General features: G+C 38.6%; 2 protein-coding genes across 3 annotated transcripts; both read left to right on the forward strand.

The window, feature by feature from the left end:
* The first annotated feature begins 1,316 nt into the window (after positions 1-1,316).
* Positions 1,317-27,708, forward strand: sh3bp5lb (SH3-binding domain protein 5-like, b). The gene is made up of 6 exons (XM_042435593.1): positions 1,317-1,986; positions 2,303-2,365; positions 2,503-2,631; positions 13,508-13,669; positions 20,208-20,381; positions 23,472-27,708. Exons 1-6 carry the CDS (start codon positions 1,723-1,725, stop codon positions 24,084-24,086), a joined length of 1,407 nt encoding a protein of 468 aa, XP_042291527.1. The 5' UTR covers positions 1,317-1,722; the 3' UTR covers positions 24,087-27,708.
* On the forward strand, positions 5,057-11,308 carry LOC121912999. 2 transcript variants are annotated; one of them, XR_006100196.1, is made up of 2 exons: positions 5,057-5,499; positions 11,245-11,308. XR_006100196.1 is itself a non-coding variant. In XM_042435595.1 (2 exons), exon 1 carries the CDS (start codon positions 6,079-6,081, stop codon positions 7,009-7,011), a length of 933 nt encoding a protein of 310 aa, XP_042291529.1. In that variant the 5' UTR covers positions 5,615-6,078; the 3' UTR covers positions 7,012-7,107; positions 11,245-11,304. The 2 variants fall into 2 exon arrangements, 1 of the variants encoding a protein (XP_042291529.1); XM_042435595.1 differs by lacking the exon at positions 5,057-5,499 and adding an exon at positions 5,615-7,107 and having other exon boundaries at positions 11,245-11,304.
* Positions 27,709-27,779: the final 71 nt, after the last annotated feature.

A 27,779-nucleotide genomic window follows, 5' to 3' on the forward strand; every position in this document is an offset into this window, starting at 1 on the left:
AATGTTTGTTTGAGTCATGTGTTTTAAGGGAAATCTAGCATCAGCAGGGCTCTATTTGGAAACCATACAGCTGGTATTGGATACAAAACAGTGACCAAGCTTCCTGATATTACACCTGATAGAGAAGTGTAAAGTGTGTAAACCTTAGAGAGCCTGTTTGGTTTACGCATGCATGGGAATATTTATTGTGACCTGTTGGTAAGTGAACAGTGTCACCTATCACTTCTATAATTTGCACAGATCCTCCTTTAACCAATCTTCACAATCCTGCTGTCTGTTTTCTGCACTGATAACAACTAACTGGCTTCCCAAATATGTCCAGTCGTGTTTGTTGGAATGCAAAACTAAACTGAGCAAACAATTTAAAATTTAAAAATTCAACTCATCAAAGATCTTATTAAACTGGGGTTTATAAGTAGAGACACAACAACTGAAAATAATTAGTTAGAAATTCATATTTTCAATTGGAATACAAATGTTCATTAGTTAGACAAACCCTGCATAACACCAGAAGGGGTCCTGGCACAGAATTCTGAGTCAGTATCTTGAAAACTACTATTTGCCCCATATAATCTCCTTTACTTAGAATAGATTATTATAATGATGGCTTGTGGAATGTTGTCCCACTCCTCAGTGGCTGTGTAAAGTACTTAGCTATTGAGGTTCATTCTTGAACATGGAAACAGTAGTTGACAAAACACCTTACGGTCGATTAAGTAGCTTTCGAACATATTATATGATTTTTTTTTATCAGCGATGGAGTTTTCCTGATTGTCATGGAATTGTAAACATTCAAATGTCCATTTTTTTGAGCACTTAATGACCTCTTGTCCATGTCAAGAACAACCCCAAAACCATGAAATGATCAAACTGCGTAGTAAGCATGTTGACATGAACACCTGTCAAGGTGGATCATGGTAACATTTTAATTTTAAAATGTATTGATTATTCATATAGGCTTTTGCTGTTTTGTTTACAAATGTGCAGACAGTGTTAAGCACCATGTAAACAATGTATTTAAAAAGTTTTGTATGAGTAAAGATATTATTATTATTATTATTATTATTATTATTATTATTATTATTATTATTATATTATTGGTGCAATACATAGATTTAATGTGTAGCTCAGTGCATTGTAAGTTTTCCATGCCTTACTCTTCTTCCTTCAACAAACATTGGCTTTATGTAAGTGTCCTGCCATATTGAAATCTCAAAATACCTTTTGTATTCCAATATCTGTATTCTTTTTATTTTGCAACATACAGTATTATCATGACTTCATTATTATTTATCATGACTCTCAAGGAGTTCTCTCTCATTTTTGGGGGACAGGGGTAGCTCTGTTTAGGGCCCCAAAAATGCTTGAACCGCTCCTGGCCACAGTATAACTAACATTCTGCTTAATGGATCAAACTGGAATAAATACATAAAAATATCCGGAAAAACTAAATAGATAAAATTACAATAGTTGTCAGAAGATAAAAAACAAAACCAGAGCGAGGAAGAGTTGAAGAGAGCTCTGTTGTCATGTGCAGCCTGGATGTAGCAGCCAGCTAGCGTTATCAAAACAGTGTTGTCTGCACTGCAGGCACAGCGGGGCATTTTAACACCTAAATATCTGCGTTTTCACAGTAGCAGTTTTCCTGTGGCATAAACGCTGATGGTGTATTGTCTGGGAAAGCGAACATAACAAAAACGGGAAACGAACGACAGGCCGCAAATGGAGCCAGGGACCTCGCGTGAACGCCTAATCGGCGCGGGGTGCCCTGAACCGTCCGGTCCGCGGGAGGAAACCCCGGGGGAAGAGGCTAAAGGCGGAGAGGGGAACACTGTGATGTTGAAGCGAAGAGGAGGAGACGAAGGCGACTCGGCAGAGGAGGTGAACGCTCATTGTGAAGTTGATGGAGATGCTGGGAACAAGATTAAAGCCGGAGATGAAGAGGATGGTGACAAATATGAAGAGGAGTTGGACCCAAGAATTCAGGCATGATGCAAAATTGAAATGATTTTTATACTCGCCAAGTAGACGTAACGTTAGCCTATTATCTTTTGATGAATTCTCCAGTTTTAAAGTATTATAAACCGTATTCACGAAACTAAGCTGTAATAAACATGAATATGTATTGCATTAAGTCTGCTCCTTCCACAGACTGGTACCGGGGATGGGCAGCCTCAAGCAGCATCTCTGGGCTGCAACTATCCTCCAACTGAACACATCATTGCCTCATTTCCAATATCTGCCAGCCTCCCTTTTCCTTTATCTGCTTACAGTATAGATCATCTTTCCCCTGTGTTACCAGGAGGAGCTGGAGCACCTCAACCAGGCCAGCGATGAGATCAACAAGCTGGAGCTGCAGTTGGATGTGAGAAAGTTGTTTATGTCGCAATGACAATATTTGTATGAGCTGTCACCCAGCACTATTCACCTCAAATTTCAGAATGTCATGGCAGGGCTTGATGAATGTGATTTGGCGTGTTTTGTTGTGTGTGCTCCCTTCAGGATGCCAGGTCCAGCTACAGGAGGATCCTGACTGATTCTGCCAGGAAGCTCAACGCTCAGGGCTCACAGCTTGGTGCCTGCATTGAGAAAGCAAGGCCATACTATGAAGCCCGCAGACTTGCCAAAGAGGTGTGTTTGCCTTTGCAGCTACATGCAACTTTGCAGTGTATATGCACAAATTAGAATATAGGAGATATATATTTGGACCCTGTGTATCATGCTAAAACCTATGTGGATAATAATGTGATCCCAGCTTGTATACACAAGTGTTGGCATATTTCAGAGGTGGCAGGACCATAATTCATTGGGTGGTATGATCTAAAAATTGATTTGGTCATCTTGCTTGACCTGATCATCCCTCCAGAAGCAAAAAAGAGCAGGTTGCTGCAATGTGTTACAGCTCTTTCCTTTATTGCTAGCTGACAACATTGTGAGAAAACCACAAATTATCCCTCTTTTTTTTCGTTGGGTGAGTAACAGTAAAATAATTACTCAAACTGTCCGATGTAAATATGTATCACAGTTTACAGACCCACTTCATGCTTCACCTTTGACTCACTTTACCTCGTGCAGTTGTGCACACAGTTTTCTTGTACAATGGCGGATCTTTGGCGCTGTGTTTGCAGTCTGTGATCTTTTTCAGGTGTGTCCACTTTCAGTTTGACCTCCAGATAAATTTGTTTAGATAATCTTGATAAATTCCTGACAACCTGTCTGATCACAGGTCCCGATCGATACAAGATTTTTGAGCCATGTACCAATATTGAGATATACCAATATCTGAGATTATAAAATCTGGTAACAATTAGTCAATATTTCTTTTACTTTAACACATAATATAAACAAATATTTCTAATTGAAAATGTTTTCCCATAAATTTGTTTATTAAAGAATTATGACGAATAAATGTAGTGAGCATTTTACAGTGTAAAAAAACAAAACAAAACAAAAACGTGTTCTCTGTTGGAAAAACTATGTAATGGAGACACTGTTTCTAAATGACTTCAAACATATCTTTGATATTTCTGTACCAAAATGTGTTTTTATTTATCACCTGACACTGATACCAATATATCGGAAATCAAAATATCGGCCCAGCTCGTATATCAATCGGACACTAAATACAACCCAACTTAAATAAAACCCAAAACCCAGCTTGAAAAAACTATTTCACATTCCAAAAGAAATCCTCAAATTCATTTGTGGATCAGAGGTCTTAAGTTAGTGCTCCATTTTTTTTTATTAACAGTTGATCAAATAACTATGTGTAATGTGGAAGGGGTTGCTTAGTGAGGAGCCTACAGAGAATTCTCATCAACTTTGCTGCTCCTCTCAGCTCTATAGAACCTTTTAACCTCTTTCAGCTCTTGTTTTGGTTTTACAACCTGCAACTGTTTTAGTTCAGTCTCACAGTTCTCAACAACTTTGTTTTCACCAGCAGCAGCAGCTGCTTTCAGTGAAAAATCTCTGATAAAGCCACTGTACACTATCTTCCCAGCACCAAACAGCAGACAGACAGTGTTAAAGACTAGCTGGTGAACATAGTGGAGCATTTAGCAGCTTAAGAGCTAGATATTTTTCTCAGGAGTTTGGTGGAGACCAACCCAGAGCTAAAAGAGAGTGAATATAGGACTTACATTCACCAGGTGGACTCAAACATGACTCCAAACACATAATAATGCTCCTTGTCTGCTGGATGTGTAAACCGGCAACTATTTGCCAACATATTTTGCAATATCAACTTTATAAGGTGATAATATGTCAGTGTTGTGTGTACAGCCCCTCAAAAAGGCCCCAAAAATTACTTGATGCAGGTTTAAAAAGTCTCAACACAAATGTAACCAAATTTACACACATCAGGTGATTCATGCAGTTTCAACAATCTGTAAAATAAATGCAAAAAAGATTAAAATTTAAAAGTTAGAAAAAAGTGTTTTTATCAGTTGTTAAGCATTATAATAGTTAAAATTATTAATATGCATTTAATGTTAATATGCATTGTATGCGTTATAGTAAATGCATTGTATACATCATGTATAATGCATACAACGCATTAAATTCATTAGTGACAAGCCTGTCATATGAAAATTATATTGGATTGAGTAATTGACATTTATATAAGATGTGTGGTGTCTTTCTCTCCATAGTTATCACACTGTCAGAACACTACACAGTTGCACTAGATAAATGCAGTGCAAAAGTAATGGTTATGCATATGCAGCAGCTTTAATGGCTGTAAGTGACGGCTGAGATTGAATGATTTGTATTTAAAGGACCAGTGTGTGAGATTTAGTGGCATCTAGCAGTGAGGTTGCAGATTGCAACCAAATGAATACCCCTCTCCCTCCCACTCCAAGCAATGTGGGAGAGCCTACAGTGGCTGCGAAACTCCCAAAAAACGCAAAAGGCCCTCTCTAGGGCCAGTGTTTGGCTTGTCCATTCTGGGCTACTATAGAAACATGGCAGTGAAACATGGCAGGCTCCATGGAAGAGGACCTGCTCCCCATGTAGATATAAAGTGTTTAATTAAAATATACATATGAATATTATATTCCATTTCTGCCAAGTCCATTCTGCTAGATGCCACTAAATTCTACACATTGAATACGATTCCAGAGGAGTGGCTGCACTGGGAGTGAGCTCCTGATTACATCTTAAACTTGGACCCAAAAAAGTGGAACATTTTGCAAATTAACACTCAAAAATCTTCAGAAAGGACTCTATAGAAGAAGTCATTGCATTGATCAGCAGGGACAGTAGAGAAAACATCATCTTTGGATATATTTTTGAAATCAAAACAACTAGCTAGCTGTCAACTGCTAACTGCTACCTGCTGTTATCAATATTCCAAAGGAGATATAGCACTAAAGAAGCTAACAGAAGAGTTGTGTTTTTTTGTTTTTTTTTGAAAACAAGAAGAAAACTTAGAGGATCCTTGCTGGTAATGTAATCCATGCATGCTGGAGCCTCTCTATGCACCCTGGACTCAAGTAAATGGTAAATGGCACCTTTCTAGTCTTCTGACCACTCAAAGCACTTTTACACTCCAAATCACATTCACCTATTCACACACATTCATACACTGAATGGGTACAGGGGCTACCATGCAAGGTCCCAACCTGCCCCTCAGAGGAAACTGACCATTCACACACATTCATACACTGATGGCACAACCATCAGGAGCTATTTTGGGGTGAAGTATCTTGCCCAAGGACACATCAGCATGTGGACTGGAGGAGCCGGGAATCGAACCGCCGATATTCCGATTAGTGGACGACCTGCTCTACCTCCTGAGCCACAGCTGCCCCGCTAGTAGTGATGGAATATGACTGGGCGTCACTACTGACTCTGCTACCAGGCCAGTCCACGTTTTCAAATGTAAACATCAGATTAAACATCAAGTAAGACCATCTGTGTATCCATCTCAACATCGAAGGAAACAGTCCTAGCCACATGGATCTTCTGGGGTTCCTAACCGCCCGGATGGCGGCCTTTTCTCCCCGCTGAGGTCGAGAGGAGATTCCGGTGCTGAGGGGCTTAAGAGGAGCATCTACCCTCTGGCCACTGGGATCCTGGATGGGATTGCTACATAGGATTGTCATCCGAGGTCGTTTATCGTACCACAGAGCATGTCTGTCTAAAACTGCGTCAAGGTCAAAGCAGTGTTTCATCAGCAAAAACACCTGGGCTCTGTTTCATGGAGTGCTTTTTGGACTACTGTTGGTACTCACTGCTGTATTACCTGCATGTGTCTGTCTGGCCAGAGCAATCAACACTGATGGAAAACAACTGAGAGACAGAGTGATTGAGCTTTGGACAAATGCTGGCTCATCAGTTGATGCTCCTACAGTGAGTTTTCATCATAACTTACTTGGATATTTTGCGATCTATTCCTCTGTCCTGTGGCACAGACGAGCCCATGTACCAGAGCAAATCACCGATCCAGTGGACCGGTCATCTGCCACCCCATTTCGGAGAATAGCAGGTCTCCTCTTCATGCCAATTCTGCTCTCTGGAGATGTTCAGCTAAATCCTGGACCAGTGACCCCTGGAGTGCTGCGGAACTTCGATGCTGATTTGTGCTCATGTATGTTGATGATGAATAAGCAGCATCTTTCTGAGCCGGGCTTCTCCCTTAACAGACTAAACTTTGTTTACACAAGGCATGATGTCTCAATGAATAACTTTTCGCTACCGGGCTGTGGAAACCTTGATAGGTCCAGTGTCTCTCTCACAAAACCTGCTGCTGACACCACTGTGTGTCGAAACCCTGCAGTGAGGACGCAGAGGTTATTCAAAACCTTCCAAACTGTCAATCACGCAAAAGTCTTATGGGACCTGAAGCTGAAACCGAGGGGGCTATTCGGTGGACATTTTAACATCAGAAGAATTACTGCAAAGAGCAATCAGCCAACTCATCTTGTGTCTGACTCAAATCTGGACTTTCTCTGTCTGACTGAAACATGGTTAAAACAAACAACTCCTGCAAGTGTGTTCACTGCGCCCTGATACCAATGTTTCAGAAGAGACAGACCTGATGGAAGAGTAGGAGGGGTGCTTTTTTATGTGAGAGACAACATCAAATGTGAACGTGTGGTTTATAATGTGAGTAACACGTTAGAATATGTTGGGATAAAAATGTCCTTTAACATCATAGGTATCTATAGGCCCCCTTCTGCAGATGACACTTTCTATGATCAACTCACAGAAGTCTTGAAAGAGTGCAATCTCAACAAAGAATTATTACTTATGGGTGATTTTAATGTGAACTGGGGGGATAAAACTAAGAGGAAAAAACTAAAAATGATCACAAATTCCAACTAAAACAACTAGTAAAAGGCCCAACTAGGATTGTAAAATGCTCCAGTACACAAATTGATCTGATATTTACTAACAAACCAGAAAGAATAACTAAAAGTTATAATTTAATCACTGGCTTATCAGATCATAACCTAACCCTGTGAGCGAGAAAACTGACTAAAAGTAGATTTAAGACCACAGCAACTAAGACAATGGTCCTTCAATCCATACCCAGAGCTAAGCAAGAAGAATTTATCAATTAAATTAACAACTTGAACTGGGATGATGTACTGTCCTCTGATGATCTGGACTATGGCTGTGATACTTTTACTTATAGAATCAACTCTGTGAGGGAAAGATTTAATGTGAGGATACAGATAAAATCTAAAAATAAAAACAATTTACCGTGGTTTAAAGAAAATGTGTAGAAACTAATGAAATCTAGAGATGCTGCACTAAGGAAGGCAATTTAAACTAGAAGAGACACTGACATGCTGATTTATAAAGGTTTAAGGAACAAAGTTATCCAAGAGCTAAGAGAAGCTAAATCTTGTTTTTATCTCAATATTTTGAATGAGGCAAAAGGCAACAGTAAATTGATCTGGAAAAACATCGGTAATCTTGCAAGGAGGGACCCAAAATATTAGGAGATTTTAAACTCAAAGTACAGGGAAAGTTGCTACAGGTCAGGTTTTTGAGCTGGTAGAGAATAATGACTTACAAGTAAACAAAATCATCAGCTCCTTAAAAAGTTCCTAAAGTAGAGATGCTTTCCAATTTGACACCATGTTTGTCAAATCACACAAAGATATTTTAACTCCCCCTATTGCTCATTTAATTAACTTGTCTTTTAAACACAGCTTCTTTCCTGATGACTGGAAATGTGCCATCGTCACGCTTATTTTTAAATCTGGAGACCGCCTTGAAGCCAGTAAATACAGACCAATAAGTATACTGCCAGTACTCTCAAAGGTTGCTGAGAAAGTTGTCGTTAAACAACTGACAACATTTCTTAATACAAGCAGTTTTGGTCTACATTGTATGCAATTTGGATTTAGAGCAAATCATTCCACCGAAACTGCTACCTTGCACTTAATAGAGCAAATTAAATCAAGACTTGACTAAGGAGGAGTAGTGGGTGCTGTATTTTTAAATATGTGTAAAGCATTTGATACAGTCAATCATGATGTTTTAATATCGAAACTCTCTAAATTTAACTTCTCATCTAGAGCACTGGCATGGATGTCTTCATATTTATCCAATAGGATACAATGTGTTAAAGTTGGTGACACACTGTCCAGTAACATGAAGTGCACAATGGATGTTCCACAAGGGTCAGTGTTAGGTCCCCTATTATTTAGCCTATATATTAATGATCTCCTTCAACAGTGACATGATGTAGAACGACTAATGTATGCAGATGACACCGTTGTGTACACATGCAAAACAGCTTAGTTAGCTGCTGCTAAGCTAACAATTGCATTGGAAAGGATCACACATTGGCTTGATCAATCATGTCTGAGTCTAAATGTAAACAAGACAAAAGGTATGTTTTTCTCTAAAACTATGGTACAACCTCCTAATGCTGATATTTTCATCAAAGGTGAAAAAATTGACATAGTTACTGACTTTAAATATCTTGGTGTGACACTGGATCCAAATTTGAACTTTAAGAAACACGTTAAAAAAACAGTTAATACCATAAAGTACAACTTAGCAAATTTTAGACATATTAGAAACTGTCTCTCTTTGGACGCAGCCAAGATATTTATGCATGCTATGATTCCTTCCCATATGTCTTATTGCATCACATGTTGGGGGTAGGCTGGAGAAACAGCCATAAAACTGCTTGAGTCCTTATACAAACAAACTCTAAAAAAATACTAAAAGAACAAAAAGCCAATGCATTTCCATCACTGTAGGGTACTGGAGAAATACAAGTTACTGAGCTTTGAGAATTTTCGATTATTCTCAAATTTGTGCCTAGTTTATAACATTTTAAATGGTTTGGCCCCTCCTCCACTATGTGACTTTGTGTACACTCACTCAGTAAGTTCTATTAGATCCTCCAGAATATCCTCTATACAAGATTGTACCATTTCGTCACACTGCATTTGGCCAATCAGCTTTCTCTGTGAAAGCCACAACTCAGTGGAATGCCCTACCTGATGATATGAAGAACTGTAGTTCTATCAATACATTCAAAACCAAATTAAAAAAAAACAACTAAGACCAATCAGCTGTGTGACCACTGAGTCTAGTTTACATTATTAACTTCCAGTTGACATTGTGGGTGTATGTGATGTGCTGTTGTGTGTAGCTTTGTATTTTGTATTTTGTATGGTGTGTTCTGTGTGGGGTATTTTTGTTTTGTTTTTTGCTTTGTACTGTTTGTTGTTGTGCTGTTGTATGTTTTGATTGTGGGGGACTACGGATGCAAATTAGCTTCAAGCTAACTCAGGTGCAGTGCATCTTTAATGTTTAAAACTGCACACTGTCCCAATCAATAAATCTAATCAAATCAAATACACTGTACCTTTAATAAAACCTAATTAATTGTGTAAAACTTAGAACCCTTGAAGGAACAGGGCATGGAGTGGCAGTTATGTTTAATCAACATGCTGAGGAGTCATTTGAAAGTGTAATTGAACTAAAGGAAATTGCATGGAGAAAGAGCAGAGGTCTGGTTGAAAGTAATAAAGCAAATAATAGATTATTAATTTGAACTGTAAAGCAGTAAAGTCATTTGCAGTTGCAAAAATGCAAATAGGAAAATGAGGAAAATGTAATTAGTATCATATTCAAAAATGTTCGCTCATAAGTGTTTGCATTGCTATATCATGCAAACCACATCGTGTTTGAGGCTGTCATGTAAAGACTCCGTATCACAAAAACCATCCTCACAGTGATGCAGTCATCAATCTTTTAGCAGTGACCTTATGTTTTTTGGTATCCTCCATCCATCTGGGCTTCCTGCTGCATTCTCATGCAGAGATGCCGACCAGACCCTCCCATGTGATTAGAGTAACCTTGACTTTAACAACCTCCTCCCACACTAACACAGATGTACCTCTCTCCAGGCTTTGACAGAACTCACTGAGCTGCATGTCTAGAATGACTTTGTTCTTTAATCAGGATGAACTCCACTGACATTGAGTTTTTATTTCAAGGGAGACCTAAACAACATATAAATATTCTAGCAAACAGCCTTAAAGCCAGACTAAGTTTTGAAAGAAGAAATCGCACAATATGATATTTAAAAAGTTGAATTCAATAAAACATATTCTTGCTCAACTTAATATACTCAGGGGTTTTACTATATATGGAAATAATAAACATAACTGGAATGTGCATTTCCTGAAGAAAATGTGTGTGATCACTGCAAGCTGCTGCTTCTGCAGTAACATTATTTTTGTTGTAGAGCCACCTATGGGTGAAATTGCATCCGATTGTATAGACTTGCTCAGCGCCCCTGTCTGTACAGCATTCCCAAATATGGTTGCAATTGGATGATGCCTCATTAAGTGTATTTGGCCATGCCTACATAACTTTGGTAACCAATTACAGACAAACAGTAAGAGATATCCAGACACAGAGGCATATGTTTTGTTTGGGGTCATCTAAATATGGCATGTACCAAGTTTGGTAAAGAATGGATGAATTATGTACAATAAGAAACTTACTTAACTTAACACACAATTGTTTTTTTTAAGTACTTTTTGGGAAGTTTAAGCTTTTCTTCTAGTCAGCAATTAATTAAACTGTTTGTGAATACTCGATGTTGAAATTTAAATACCACTAAATTGGTGACATTGAAATATTGTACTTTTAATATTTATAGAAATATATCTGTCTATATAAAGCACAGAATCTCGTATGTATGTACGTTTGTCCTTTGCATATCTCGAGAACTGTTCATCTGATCTACTTCATACCTTGCAGGTGGATTACTGGGGAATCAAGGATGTGCAATGTCAATGTGTGAAGTTGTTTGGATGAGCGCCTCTCAAGAAATATATAAAAATATCTCATAAACAACGTTGATTTGCTTCTTCTTCTGCCTGTGGCGTCAACAAGCTGAAATACAGACAGCGCCACTCTGCCATTGCAGCCATATGGTGGTCGGAAGTGGGATTACATCCGTAATGTTAATGGGTGCATCCCAAGTCTCTTATTTGGTATTTCCTCACTCCCTGCTCCTCACTCGAACCGGAAGTTGTTTCGGTCTGCCATTTTGAAGGCTGTCCCAAGTCTCTTATTTCTGCTTCAAGGAGCTAGGAGCGAGGAAGGATCTCTGAGGAGCTATGAGCGAGGACACATGAGAGCAGGCCTCACGGAAGTCTTTTACCAGCCGACACGCCCCCTTATTGAATATCAGTTATTGATTGGACGCTGCAACTAATCAGGCTGATCTGATGCATCACAACATCACTGCAGTTTCATACCTAAGTAGAGACAGATTACTCCCAAATTTTATATTTTATTTGTTTTATGATTCATCATCTAGTTAAAATCTGTGTTATTGTCTGTCTGATCAACAAAAGAAACATGAATAACTTTCTTCATTTATTAGAAAGATTTTTCTTTTCATGATCTGTTATTTCCCCCATTAACTGTTATTATAGATGAAATTAAAGTCAAGGAGAGTCTGTCTGTCAGAAACACAATTTAAAGACATTTATATTTTATTATTATTTGTTGTCATTTCCATTCAGTCACATGTGAAGCTGAAAATTCCAGAGCATGGGGTTTGATATGAGTTACATTATTTCCATTTTCCTTGAAACATTTAACCTAATAGACAATTTCCAGTGTTTAAAAGACTCTGATCATATTCTTGGTTATTAAATAATGAATTCAAAATCAGAATATCATATATCAAGACTCAAATACACAGACTCAAATAATGACTCAAATAATGAATAAATAATATGAACGCATTCTGCCAGTAGAAATGGTTCATATGCCTCTGAGCAGGGCATAGTACACAGTATAAATACAGAATGCAGATTTTTATTCATGTGCGGGTGTTTGTCAAACAAGTAACAGACTGCAGAGAGAAAACAGCTGCTGGCAGTGATAACTGTGAGCCTTGAACTAATTAGTATTAGCACAATGCCCACGTGTGTAGACACAAACTCCATCAAAAGTCGCTACAGCTGACTGACAGCTGATCCAGCTGTGATCAGCTGCCACCGTCATCAGAAACAAAGTTGCTTCACGTGACGCTTCAGAGGAAAGAACGTTTCACGTCTAAAAACAAATTTCCTTTTTTCCTCCCTCCTACCATGGTTTCCTCACAAAAGGACACAAGTGAGGGAAACGTGGATGCAATTTAAGAGACTTGAGATGTACTCACTGACATGAAAAAGTTTAAGAGACTTAAGCTCTACTATTGAACTGTGTACTGTGAATGAAACTTGTACGTTCAAGCCTTCCATTCCACGTCCCCAGTTTGATTGTGTCTGGATGTTATCCCCTCACTCGCCCCCCATATTTCCTGTTGCACTATCTGCTATCAATAAAAAGGCTGACTCCCACCCCAAAAAAACTTTTATTCCTTGTATTTTGGGTGAATTTGATCATATAAATGTAATTTGATAGGATAGAGGTCTGATCAGTTCAATTCAGGGTCAGTTGCTTGTGTTTTGGTATCCCGAAGGTTCAAGGCTGAATTTTTCACCTCACATTTGGTGTCTGAATAATTCAGTGTGTGCAACCTGACTTGATTTTTTTGACATAACTTGAATATTGTGATCACAATTTGACTAATTAAATAATTACTTATTAATTGTTAATCAAGTCACAAAACCTGATTTACATTGATTTACCCTCCAGTAATTTCAACAAGCACTATTTAGTAATGGTTACATTTCACAGTTGGGCAGTGAGAAGCTCGTGAGGGATCAAGTCCTTGTTGCTGCAGTTGTGACTCCTACTGCACAAGCTAAAGCCCAAATAACAATAAATAGAGCTAAACAATTAGAAATGTCACTGCAGAATTTAAATGGTAAACCCAAATGGTATATTTAAAATTTTGGTGTTTTAATAAAAATTTGAAAGGATTTATTGAGAAATTCTCAAAATGTACAGCTTTGATTGCAGTTTTGTGTAGCAGCTCCATGCTGCTTGTAGCAATTAAATGTGTATTGATGCAGTCAGTTGTGTGATTGGTTCATTTAGCTGCTGCTGTGTGTTCCTCCAGGCCCAACAAGAGACCCAGAAGGCAGCTCTGAGGTATGAGAGGGCCGTATCCATGCACACTGCTGCCAGAGAGATGGTGTATGTGGCAGAGCAGGGCCTTCTGGCTGACAGGAACACCATGGACCCAACCTGGCAGGAGATGCTCAACCATGCCACCTCCAAGGTAAACACCTTGCTGCTGGAACTTTGATTTCTACATAAGGAAGATGTGGGAATTTGGTAGTTTCTCTGAGGAGGGAAGGGAGCATGTGAAAAAAACAATATTTATATTTATATTTATTTAGTTTTTTTTTTTTTACCTGATTTTAGCTTATCAGATTTATCAGTATCAATGTACATGTTAATAAGTAACAAGAAATGTCAGCACAGAATTACCATATGTGATGTGTTTGAGATCATTTAGAGACAGTGCAGCCCTATGTCATGTCATGACACACAGTCTTTATAGTCTTAATTATAGATTGATGTTTGGAATATAAAACTGATAAAACATAAGGCCAAAGCACACATAAATCATTAGTTTGACATGAAGATGAAAAAATCTGAATTTTGTTTTTGAAATAACTGAAATGGTTATCAAGATTTACTGATGTAAACAACTCTTTAAAGTTAATATAGTTATTGTGTGTGAGAACCTGTATTGAGAGATCTGTCATTTTATAGCAGGTGTCAATATTGTATTTAAATGTTGTTAGTGTGGCTGTATTTTTCTTTACACATGGATTACAGGTTGTGCCAGTAATTCATCTACATACAGCTGTAAGTTAGACCTTATCAGTTTTTTCTGCCTTTCTGCCTGTGTGTTCACTGTCTAGTTTGTTTTTACTCTATAAAATGAATCACTCACTACATATCTTGTTCTCAGTTTGTTAATATGAAATTCATGGGATCTTTATGAAAAATTTTAATTTGTTTATGTCATGTTTTTGTTAAAAAACAAACATTGGCCATCTGATTTTTGAACTCTCAAATATGAATATCAGTATTGGCTTCAAAATTCTAGTATTGAACTCTAACATAAATACTGGCGAACGTATTTTACGACATTATATCAGAAATGTTTATTGCTGTCTTTCACTTGTTACCTAGAGCTCCAGACATGACATTAAGTCTGGATAGTTAGTGCCTAACTGCAATGCCAGAGTAACAGAGATACCAAGTAAAACCAGAACATAGTTTTCTGTTCCTGAAGTAAGAAAATCTAATTCAAAATCTTATTATAATATTGCTGACTATAAAAAAATCCAGCCTTTGAATACAACCTTGCTAAAAAGTATGTTGTATGTGTCACTTCATATGTCAAGACAGGGATGATATATTTAAAAAACAATCTTGTATCTTGTACTTGTACTTGTATTACTGTTCGTAGGTGCCTTTTGGCCACAAGCACACACACCATCGCCAGTGAAATGTCACCAGCTGGACAGACTGAGGCGAGTCGAGTGGTCATTGCTAGTCAAGACATGGCCTTAATAAAAACAGCATGGAGGGGCAGATATTATAACTAAAAAGTCTGAAAGATGACATTAGAAGAGAGCAGAGCATGGGGGGTGGATATGATAGAGATGGTAAAATGTCACAGGAGAGAGCTGTAGTTTTTTGAACGCCAACAAACTCATTGTTTAACTCTCTACATTACATTCACACTAAGCTGGCTACATCTGGAAATACATGTATATTTTGACCCTCGGTCCACACTAAGCCTGCATTTTTCTCACCAAAAAACTAAGCTTATCAAAAACCTTCTCGGAAGCTGATTAACCTGAAAACGCTGGCTTCACCTTTTAGTGTGGAATCAACATCTCAGTTGCAGCAGGTCTGCAATTACTGTTCACCTGGTTAACAGGTAGCGTACAGTATATGAACTGTGATCAAATCATTGTTCAACACTGGTTCAGAAACATTCATGTATTCAAGTAAATGAGAACAATTAAATTGTGAGTTAGACACAGTCTGAGTGTTGACACAGAGCAGGAAGGGACTGCAAGGTTTAACCAGCTGAGACTCAACAGAGTTACTGGGCGTTTCTGTCCCACTCCTCACCACATGTTGGCTGTGATGCACAGTATGAGACACTGAATAAACTAAATGACTAAATAACTCTCTTAATGAAGCAGAACAAACTGGAGTAGAAGCTTTGGATCTCCAAGATTCAGCAGTCAGGATCTGGAACAACAAGGACTACTGAGCCATTCAGGCTGATCAGTCAAAGCAAACTATTGCCCATTAGTCCCTGCCAGTGGAACACCAAGAGCAGCCCCAGATTGAGCACCCTGGACAGCGGTCGTGACACTTGAAGGATAAAAGGATGCCTTGTGGTCGTCAGGTTTCCATCCAAATGTAGCACTCTTTCAAACTGAATTTACTGAAAATCAGCAAAGAAAAAAGGGAATTAATGCACATTTTCATTCACTACTGTTATGTGAATATTAGGAGATAAACAGTTGGTAGTGCTAATTCTCAATTTGGTGCCATTAAACTATAAATGGCACCACCTGCAGAAGAAGAGGACATAACGAGATGGTGTCATTACAAGAGCGGCAGTCAAAGCTCAAATGATGGAAAACCATCTGGAAAATATTATTTTCCACATATCTTATTTATATTGTTTCATGTATTAAGTTGTGTAATATTACAGTCTCCTCATCACTCCACACAGATCTGATGTTTTTTTCTCTTCAGTGGAAGCTTCACTGACACTCATCAATTTATTCACTAAGTCTGTTTCCATTGCTACATTTTGTTCTTATTGATACACCAACTTTTCCACCTCAGCCAATCGTTACAACTTTTCTGTGATATTTCAAGATGTTTTTGTATTTTTTTAAACTTCAATACAGATCCAAGCTGATCTTCAAGTTCAAGGCACAGTAGTTTCAAGTCGCACCATCCGTCACTGTTTGAGTGAAAATGGGCTCCATAGTTGAAGACTCAGGAAGATCCCACTTCTCGGAGGGAGACATAAAAAACAAGACTGCACTTTGCCAAAATGAATGTTGACAAGCCTATGTTTACAGAAGAAAAGATGAAGCCTTCAAAGAAAAGGACACCATGCCTACTGTGAAACATGGAGGAGGCTCAGTGATGTTTTGGGGTTGCTTTGCTGCCTCAGGCACTGGGTGCCTTGAATCTGTGCAGGTCACAATGAAATCAGAGGACTATCAAGGCATTTTGGAGCGAAACATACAGCCCAGTGTCAGAAAGCTGTGTCTTAGTTGCAGGTCACGGGTCTTCCAGCAGGATAATGACCCCAAACATAAATCAAAAAGCACCCAAGAGTGGATGAGAAGAAAACATTGGACCGTTCTGAAGTGGCCTGCTATGAGTCCTGATCTGAATCCCATTAAACATCTGTGGAAAGAGCTGGAACTTGCAGTTGGGAGACGGCAGCCATCAAACCTGAGAGAACCTGGAGCAGTTTGCTCAAGAAGAGTGGGTCGAACTACCAGTGGAGAAGTGTAGAAACCTTATTCAGAGTTACAGAAAGCACTACAGTTATTGCCTCTAAAGGCTGTGCTACAAAATATTAAGTTAAGGGTACTAATGTTTAAGTTTCAGATATATATTTAATGTGAAATAAAGAATGATGAATACCATATACTTCTGTCAGTTTCAACTTTTTTTTAAGGTGTAAGAGTACCAATATTTTCGGCCCCATCTGTATCTTCTCTGCCAGACAGATGACTTAATGTAGACAACCCCCAGTTGACTACTGCTCACCCTCACAAATCACTGATGATTTATATGCACTCAAATCAAGGTTGACTACACTAATCTCCAAAGCAGCCATTATGCTGTACATCCCTGCGCTGCATTATGATTGGCCACTTGATTGGAATTACTTTGGAGTATTGGTAACATTGTAAAGTTTGTGAAGAGATCCTTAACTCGGTTACTCACCAGGACAAGCACTTCCTTGAATGAATATCCAGTAATCCATCATTGCCGGGGGGAAGTTTGAATAGCATGGATGAAAGAGCGAGTCTCCTTTTCTCTCAGTATTAAACTTTAAAGGTCATTGTGCTGTTGCAATGTTAATGATTGATGGTGACTGGTAAAGGTGCCTACAGAGTTCAGTTAGAACTGTAGTCTGTTCTGCAGTCAGGCCTCCCTGCCATGTAGGAAATTTCTGTAAAACTATTGAATTTAGACAGGCAGAGTTAGCTGAGTATGACCAGTGCCACATAAAATTAATTTACCTTGGTTTTGCGGCCAGGGTTCCATACGGTGCATGCGGGAAATAAAAGAAATGCAGAAAATATATTTTTTGTTGATTTTGAAAAGTGTAAACATTAAATGGAGGCTCAGTGAGAATTACTACAAATGTCAATATGTCAGTAATGCACCATTGTTATTACTGTCAAATATAAACTACATTTTATAAATTGCACATTAAGACAGGTGTAGTGTATTTAAATTGAACATCCAGGTCACCTGTTGAATATAGAAGCACAGTACATTCAGCAAAGAAGAAAAATTGGAGACATTTTATTGTAATTATTAGGTAATTTATAGTCATAGTTATAAGATTCACATCTCATTATTATGACTTGGTATTTTAAAATTACCAAATGAGATGTAGTACCTACTACAATTATTTCATAACTGACAATCTGACAATCGCATCCACGTCATGCAGTCAATGTCCAGGTTTGTGGAGGGGGGAAAATGGGCAGGGTTTGAACAACTCTCTCTTTTCATTCTTCATGCAACTATTTCTGTTACTTTTTGTGTGAACTAATGAGTGCAACACCATGCATGTCGACAAGGAGTGACTGTCTGAATGTATGCACCATTATTTCTATTTGCACCACTCATGACGTCCAATTCCTCTCTATGACCCCAACTTTGAGTGTGGCCATTCAAAACAGTTATAAACAGATGTGATCACACAACACTATAGCTGCTTTTACACCGCATGGTATGGCTCGACTCGACTCTACCCACTTTTTTTGCTTTTTCATTAGGTGAAAGTTGTGAATTGTACTTGGTACCAAGTACATTTTTAGTATCACCTCCGTTGAGGTTCCAAGCTAGCTGAGCCGATACTAAAAGGTGATGTGAAAACACTGCATACCACTGATTGGTCAGAGAGAATCGTCACTAGAATCATCACTTGCGTGACACGGGACATCCTGCAGTGGAAAATTAATGAATGTTAAGGAAAAATATGAAACTATAATGGCGTCTGTTTCCACAGTAAATCATCTGTTGAGTGTTTGATGGTTATTTATTTGTGCTTTACAACGTAACCAACGTAAACAGTCAGAAAATAACTATATAACTACTATTTATTGCTCTCATTCACTGGCTTTGTTCTCTCTACTGCTGCTCTATCTCCTTGCTTGACCACCGCCACGCTGTCTCTCTCTCTCAGCTCACTTGTGCTCTCTCTTTTTTTTAAAATGAGTCGGGATGCCAACAACAAAGTCTAACTTTATTTTTAACATTATTAAGCAAAGAGAAATGTACTCCCCTCATCCAAAACTGGTCCTAAATCTATACTTGAGTACTTCCTTGTTTTATGAATGAAGCGGTACACAGACACACAAAGCAGCAGTGCCATATGTGTTTGACCAATCAGCGACGGTCCTCCCTGCAAACCCTGCCCCCATTGAGTGGTTACTATCTGCAGTGGAAAACAAAATCCCGAAAAGTACTTTCTACCAAAAGCAAGCAGAGTAGAGTTGAGCTGGTACCGTGTAGGGGAGACCAGTGATAGTTGTAACATTGGACAGTTGTAACACCTTGAATTCCTCCAATCAGAAACAAGCTACAGTGATTACACTCACTCCACACATGCTCAGTTAGATTGTCTTCTTTCTTACAAAAAAGGAGCCACATTTGAAACTCCCAGAGAAAGTTACCAGCAAAAGTGGGTTTTTTTAGATAAAAATGTAACTTTCCTATCAGATGTATTTTTTTGGATACTATCCTGAGATCAGATGTCTAGGAATCCAAACAAGTATTATTAGAATCACTGTTTTGTAAGCTAAAAATAGAAATGGCAGTCAAGTTAGTTAACATGAGGTGAAAGAATGGCTGGTGATACTGGGACGGTTGTAACGCCTTGTTACAACTGTTCCTAAACCAAGTTTCATTTATAAAAGTTCAATACAAACTGGATGGATGGATGGATGGATGGATGGGTAGATAGATAGATAGATAGATAGATAGATAGATAGATAGAAAGAAATCGCTTTCGCTTTCCGCTGCCTCAAGATAGCAATGCGCCAACAATTCGCCTGACCACACCTCACTTTAAGACCAACATGCCCATGGGTGCTCAGATGGGCACAATTGCATTTGCTATTTAAACAATGTGGGCGCTGGACGGGAAAATGACAACTGCGTCGGTCTTAAACTAACAAGACACTTGTGACACTTGTGTCACTTAAGACACTTCTGTCGCGCTTGGTGCCGCTTTGCACTGGGCGTAAGATAGGGCCCACTGTGTTTACTAAATATACCAAATATATAAACATGCCTTAAATTAACCTGTTTACTAATGTTTGATAAATTCTCATGTAATTCTCATTTTTATATGATTCATTAATTTAGCTTTATTGGCAAGACAGAGTGAGTAATTGTGATGATACATGAACACTTGCATATCATGTCTAGTGTTGGCAGAGGGTCATGTGTGGTGTATATGATAATGCAGTGTGCCTTCTGTGAGTCTTGTTTCTTGTGCTGGGCAGGTTAACGAGGCAGAGGAGGAGCGCCTTCGCAGTGAACGGGAGCACCAGCGAGTCACACAGCTCTGCCAGGAAGCTGAGGCTCGTGTACAGACCCTCCAGAAAGCACTGAAGAAGGTCATCCTCAAGTCCAAACCTTACTTTGAATTGAAGGCTCAATTCAATCACATTCTGGAGGTGTGTACCAGCAGTGATTTTCTATACAATATAACAAACACACAACATGTGTTCATACTGTGAACAACTTGGGTGATGATTTAAGCCTTTCTGACCAGGCGTGAGCAGGGACGCTGACCTTGAACAATACTACACATGAATTAGCATCTTTTCTGTTGATGTACTTTACCTGTGGCTAGTTTCAGCTACAATGATAATGAAATGTCTGCAAACTGCGCATGTTTTAATGGATGTGATTGATTTAACATGCAGACATTTGTGGCTTAGAGGCATTAAAAAGTGCAAGTCAAAGCATTCAACCTTCAGTGATGTCATTTAAATTTTAATAACCCACATATCCTGAAGCTTTGCCCCATGAAGCTCAGCTGCTTTGAGTTGCTTTATTTTTACTATAACATTTTGTGAGGGTGAAGTTGGAAGATTTGAACAAAGTTGCAGGGGCTGAATGTGAATTATCAAGAACAGATTAAAGATTTTGGGTAGAGCCATCTTTATTATTGTTGCTATTCTGGTAAATCTGGTAAAAACGGTAAATCCCTCCAGTGATTCAGGTCATCTTCTATTGTCCGAATAATGGGCTGAGGTGTAGATCATATAATTCTGACAGTAGGAATGGACGATATGGCTAAAATCCTCCATCATGGATATGTATGTCATTTAACCTTAATCCTACCGACAGACCCCAGTTATAGGATACTTTTTGTCATATCTCACAGGTGCTTTATTCTATAATTCCAGTTCTTCATGACTTTGTCAATCAATTTGTTCCTAATGATTTCATACCATTGTTTTCTGTTTCTGTTTTAATTAGTGCTTTTTAAAAATGCCAAAGTATAGGGGTCCTTGGGGACCCCAGTCAAAAGCACCCAATTCTGCCTATGCAGTTTTAATAGATGGAACTATTTATTGAATTCATATTTGCCATGGGTCTTAATTTAAAGTATCACACATAGCAGCAGGGTAGGGGCACTCTGTCAGTCAGATTGCAAAAAGCTGGAATTTGTATTAAAGAAAAGTATTTATTTTTGTTTTACACAATATGCAAATTAACTGTAACTTTCCTAAAATAATAATAATCTCTTTTTTCAGATGACATTAATTACATAACTAATAACGTTTTGAGAAGAAATAAGTCAACATTTTGCTATGATGATTGTTTCTTACAGCAGTTTATTCTTGGGGTCCCCAGGTACCGCAGTCGGTAGTTTTTGTATATTAAATATGTTGGTAGGATGAGGGTTAATGATAAATATTATGATATAGTAACCTTTCTACTAAAGCAATCAAGAAACTGTTAATGGATAAAAGAATCAGATAGGAATGTCTGTTTGAATAATCCTGAACAATCCGTATACTTCATCACATTGATGCAAAAATCATCATATACAAATCCAATATTCCCATAAAGCAGTCTTGCTGATTGATTTGTAATATCACCCTAATGAATAACAACACATCATTTACAAAAAAAAATATGTTGTTTTGTCTTTTAGCTCTCCAGATAGCTGTAATATTTAGCTGCTAAATAGTTTGATTAATATGGTGAAGAGTGAGGGAGAGAGAGGACATCCTTGCCTGGTACCCCTGTGCAAAGTGAAACTATCTGACAGTAGCATTGGCTAAATGACTTTCCAATCCCAAATTTCTTTAAGTTGCTGATAAGAATTTCTTTTTAACTGTCAAATGCCTTTTTGCATCAAGTGATTAGTGTTAGAATATTTATATTTTGAGTGGTTGAAAAATGCATTAAGTTTAATAGTTTGCAAGTATTTCTGAATGTCTTTCATTAATCAGGTTGTATGAGGAATAGAATAACTGTTTTCATCCTGGCAGCTCCAGACTTACTAATCATTTAAACTGAAATGAAATGGCATGTTTTTTTTCTGCTACAGCATACTTATCTGCTCTGTAAATCACCTTTGCTCTCCTTTAAAAAAAAAAACCCTGTATCCCAAGAGGAAGACGATTAAATATTTTATTTGGTTTAATGAAGGCACCGGTTCAACACAAGAGCCAAATAACAACAGCCCACATTAGCTTTCCTGCTGAAGTGATGAACACACGTCTGTTCCTGGACCTTGTCTTGCTGAGGGCTAATTAGCTATAACCTGCAGTTTGCAGCTGCAGAGGGTGATGATGAAATGTTGGTGTGTGGCATCATTTTCAACTCATGGAATGCTTTTGTTAGCTCTGTAGCCATGCTAGCTGTTATAGTTTATGCTTACAAACCTGCCCATGCTATCTCCCTGTCCCGTCTGCATTTTGCAGACAAGTAAATGTTGCCAGGCTTTATCCGATGTGACTGACCTTTCATTTGTGGAGCCTCTGCTACCTCACTTGAGTGACAAGCTAACCTTACTTTAAAGCAATTACTTTGCACTAAGTCAGCATTGTGTTGAGTCCCAAATTCTTCCTCCTATGACTCCTCATATATATTGGTGATTATTTCAAGCCTACTTTACTGAAGGCGACAGGGAATGCAGGGAGGTCAGATGGACAGTGCATTTTAGGAACATCCCCTGCTGGAGTACACAGCACAACCTGTTGCGCTGAATTTTTTGAAATCCAACTATTTTTCAGATTATTTTTCCACGTTAGAACAGTAGTTTGAATGTCTAATAAAAAATGACAGGGAACACTTTGTTTACATTGACTCTCTGTGCCCCTCTCCGCTCAGCTGTCAATCATACACGTACACACCCACTCAGAAGCTTAGAGGCTAGTGGAACATTTCTGATTTATCTCGAAAGACCTTTTGATAATAAAAGAATGTTAGCAATAAACATTTAAAAATCACTTTGACATGATTTTAGATGCAAAATGGATAACAAATTGCGAATTCAGTTTGACTTAAACAATAGGATGATAAAGGCAAGAGGCAAGATTAATGAGAATACTTTGACTGTTTGCAGTGTGTCAGCCACAGATGCCTGCATGTACACTTCAGTTGAGTGCTCAACCAAAGTACAATGAAATAAAAGTGAAAATGTCTTTTAAAAATCTACTCCATTGGTGTCTGTCAAGACTACAAATTACAAGACTAGACTAGTTACTTTGAGCCTTGCTGACTTCCTGTCACCTGTCTTTCAGGAACATAAGGCTAAAGTAGTACAGCTGGAGGAGCAGGTGGCAAAAGTAAAAACACGGTACTCTGTGGCTCTGCGGAACCTGGAACAGATCAGTGAGCAGATTCACGCACAGAGGGGGCGAATCCGGACCAGCAGGGGGCGGCCTGCTGTCTGTGGGGGTCGGAGTCCCCCTGTAGGTGCTGAGGCTGAAGTCAGAGCTGCTGTTGGGATTCATGTCAATAGCTGCGCTGGAGTTGGCGGAATAGAGAATGACTGGGCAGACGGTGAGAAAACCAGGCTGTGGGTGGAGAAGCACCGGGAGAGCGGCTGGGGCCAAAGGGAGCGGCTGGAGGTGGAGCAGGCCAGCTCAGACTGCATGTCCGTCATTAGCCTGCAGACCATTGCTTCCGACCTGGAGAAGTGCGACTCGGTGGAACACCTGGGTGACCTCAGTGACGGCGGGAGCATGCTGGGTGAGGAGTGGGACCGGGACAGGAAGACTCCGCAAAAGCCAGTCAGCAGGGAGGCAGCGGCTGATGGGCCCCAGCATGATGGGGCCCTCCAGGAGAAGGGAACGGTTAGTAAAGAGAATCAGGAGAGCTTCATCAAGCAGCACCACAGAAGTGTTAGTCTATGATAGTCAGCAGGAGGAGGAAGCTGATGAGTGATGATGAGTGAGGATTATGGCGAGTGTATGAAGGGGGATCAGAGAGGAAATGAGAGGGGGAGAGAAAGCACCCTGACTGAGAGGTGGAGGAGGAGCTGGAAGGAATGTGAATGGAGAGGGCTGACAGTGATTGACACTGCAGTTAGGAATAGCAGGAAGGTTTGGCAGGTACATTGGCCGCACACTAATGAATCCTTACATGACAGCAATAAACAGAGAGAGCAGTCCTACAGAGAGCTATCAGACCTGTGACAGTGTCTGGTCCTGTCTGTCAGGAAGTGCATGAAACAAAGCTAATCACTGTAGAGTACAAACAGTGTAAACACATGTTAGTGTTTAATTCATGCGTCTGGTTTTTAATGTCCCCACAGACCATTTAAAAAAAGTCCATCTCTGTGTTGACATGGTGTCAGCTTGTTTTCTTGCTTTAGAGATGGATAAATATGCTTCTTGTTTAGTTAGTTTGTTATGACTTTTGGTCTCATTTTTGTAGCTTTGGCCATCATTGTTATCAGTTAAAATAACACTGTACTCACTAAAGCAACTGTTGAGATCTACAACTAAGTCGGACAAGGCAGGAAACAAAAGCAGTCAAGACAATCACACAGGTTTTAAACAAGCCAACAGTTCATCCAGATTATCTAAAGCACGTTATTAGAGGTCAAACTGAAAGTGAGTGCAAGTTAAATAATTATCTGATAATCCATCAGTATTATTACCAACTTTTTGCTTTTTTGTATTTTGCATGAAATGTATGGCACCCATGTTAATCAAGAAGATCCAAAGAGTTCTTGCAAAGAGTTTTTGCTCTGTGTCCAATCATAGTTTGGGGGTGGGGCCATGGGCATAAATTATGTTGCTATGCTGCTCTCAGCTTGACAGCACTGAAGTGCAATGCACCCCCTCACTTCTGTGTTGTGATTTGATTTTAATGTGGCGTGGAAAATTCTTGTCATAATGAAAAACCCAAAAGGTAAATAACTGTCCTTTTAACGTTTGTTTTTTCATTTAATTATGACACAATAAATGCATATTTAAAAAGGAAATACTTATTACATGTGTAATGTATTGCACTTTATTTCCTTGTTTGATTTATTTATTTGTTTGGATACTTGGATAATGCAAACTGAGATAAACCCTTACTCACTCTCTATGACTCTCATCTCAATGCATCATAGCTGGTGTCAAAATACCTGTGCTTTTTGTTTTTTATGTAAAATCCCATACAACGGCAGCAATGTGATGCATGTCTGCTGACTACTGTACCATGACTGCCTCTGTCTAAATGGTGTCTCTGGTGTGTGCTAATGGCATCAGTTGACACAACACTAACAGGATGGAGTTTCACTGCCAGCTATTCGAATGCAGCACTTGAACTCCTGGTTCAGGTCAAATGACAGAAGAAATTATGCTTTTGGCCTCAATGCAATTCAACTGAAGAGTTTCTCTGACCTTCTGAAAGGTACCCACAGAAAAAAACAGAAAAATCTTATATTTCTCGCTGAATCTCAGTGTGGGCCAGAATGTTTCATCTTCATGTCAAAATTTAAAAATCCCTTGGGGGTTTGGTCTTGGAAATTTTTCCTTTTCATCACATTTGAGTTTGGCCTGAATATACACCTTCGTTTTCTCTTCCAAATACGTTTGACTAACCTGGCGGTTTGTTTCCAACCTGCCTGATCATCTGACTGCTCATGTTTCTTGACCGGCAGACTTCTTCTTTTTAGTGATGTCACCATATTCCCAGATATCAGCTGTTAACTGATTAACTGTATTAATTTGTGAGGAATTAGGTCGGAAACTATAAAAATAAGACCCAAGTTGTAATAAACTGGAATACTGTTTTGTGGCAATGGCAAAAAAAAAGGGTAATATAAAAACAAGAGAGGTACTATATTTTAAGCAGGCCTTATCTTCTATCACTATACACATTTTTATTTAAAATAATGTGGCCAAATACACTTTTCCATTGCCTTATAAAGTGACTATAGCCATATGGGGTCAGCTGTATAAATCAATATGTAATATATTGATAAGATCATCAACTAAGTGCAGTTTGATGGAGTTATTGTGCTGCAGAGACATTAACCGCCAATAGTATCATAAAATGAACGTTACCGACTGGTTTTGATATTGCCTTAAAATATACACAAAGCCTCTTTGTTGGCCTTGAATGATTTAATTTTGTCTGCGCAAAACTGCTTACATAGTTTACTTACCTGAAGATGTAACTTACAAACTCCAAGACTGCAAGATCTTATCATGAAAAAATCTATTTACTGTTACACTAGGGCTTCTAGTTCCACAGCGGTATGGTATGTCGGTATGTGCTTGCGGAGAAAGAGCAGTGATGGAAGGACTGAATGATTAATCATTTGTATTGAAAAATCCTGGTTGCACACAAGCTGCCATCACTGTGCTGGCACCTCACTTGTAAACCTGTATAAACACTAATGTTTGTAAAGGATTTCACTTTTTGGGTGCTTATGCCAAGAAATCTGTCCAGGCAGTCCTGTAAAATCATCTGTCATCATATGCCATTAAAATAAAAGTTGTAATATAAAAACTTAAACTTTTCAACAAAATTTGGTTCCATTTTATCAGACGGCTACATGGATTTTCTGGGCTATGCTGTTGTCAGTGCTCCCACAATGAACTTTAACTTTGGAAAAAATGGAAAGTAAAAGCCACAAGCCTCTGCTCCATGAAATATATTCATAAATATCCATGAAATACTCATGTTTTGATTGCATTCTGATCTGCATGTCATCTAGGGACCTTTAAAGAGTGATGTGCCTATAAATGGTGAGCCACCACCCCACATATTTCTTGCTAGCTTGATACTAGCATTACATTTCCTAGCTGAAATTCCCCTTTTACACCACCACAAATTTCCAATTTTTATTAAATAATGCATTTCTTCTGTTTACAATGCAAGAAATCAAAAAGTTTGATCATTTGAACGTTAAGTGCCCACTTGATGCCAGTTTACCACCATGTAACTAGAGGCCCTGCACAGATAGCCATATCCCCATTTATACCTAGAAAAAAAGCCAAACGGCTAATTTGAATAACATAACATTTAATATAAAATCAAGCTAATTTGTTGTTTGAACATCGTATTTATTGTAACTCAACGGGAAGGAAATGAAAGGTTGTTTTTACTAATGTGTATGTTTTAAAGTTGTCTCATTTCACTTCATACATTTACATCAGTTACTACTGTTCATTTAGAGGCAGTAAAAGCTGAAACAGAAGGACTTCAACTTGTACCTTAAACAGTATTGTGTTTGCAAACTTTGTTTTGCAAACCTTTGCTGTGATTTTATTTAAACAGAAAAGTGGGTTTGCATAACTGGTTGCGTGTTTGCACTTGGTTTCTTTCTTTTATTTAATGACATCAGTCTAAACACTGGTTTACAACTTTGCTGTAGAAAACGTATTGACTACTATATTTGTTCGGAGTGAATGTAAAATTTTAAAAGATTAACTAATGTGTAATACTGCTGAACGTAAGCTACTGTATGTACCTTATTTAACTTGCAAATATTATTTTATGGAACTTCATTATTAAAAAAGTTACAGTATTTAACCTGCTTTACTGTGTCATTCTTGAAGGAAATAGTTATAGTCCACTTACTAGTTTTTTCCTGGTGCTTTCAC

Source organism: Thunnus maccoyii, chromosome 15, assembly GCF_910596095.1.
Source record: "Thunnus maccoyii chromosome 15, fThuMac1.1, whole genome shotgun sequence".
In the NCBI taxonomy this organism is placed as follows: domain Eukaryota; kingdom Metazoa; phylum Chordata; class Actinopteri; order Scombriformes; family Scombridae; genus Thunnus; species Thunnus maccoyii.

Excerpts from the sequence above, each read along its gene's own strand:
- sh3bp5lb (XM_042435593.1), top strand. The coding sequence starts at position 1,723 with ATGGAGCCAGGGACCTCGCGTGAACGCCTAATCGGCGCGGGGTGCCCT. Across the intron at positions 2,632-13,507 it reads CCCGCAGACTTGCCAAAGAG|GCCCAACAAGAGACCCAGAA; the intron begins GTGTGTTTGCCT and ends GTGTTCCTCCAG. Across the intron at positions 13,670-20,207 it reads TCAACCATGCCACCTCCAAG|GTTAACGAGGCAGAGGAGGA; the intron begins GTAAACACCTTG and ends TGTGCTGGGCAG.
- LOC121912999 (XM_042435595.1), top strand. The coding sequence starts at position 6,079 with ATGGGATTGCTACATAGGATTGTCATCCGAGGTCGTTTATCGTACCAC.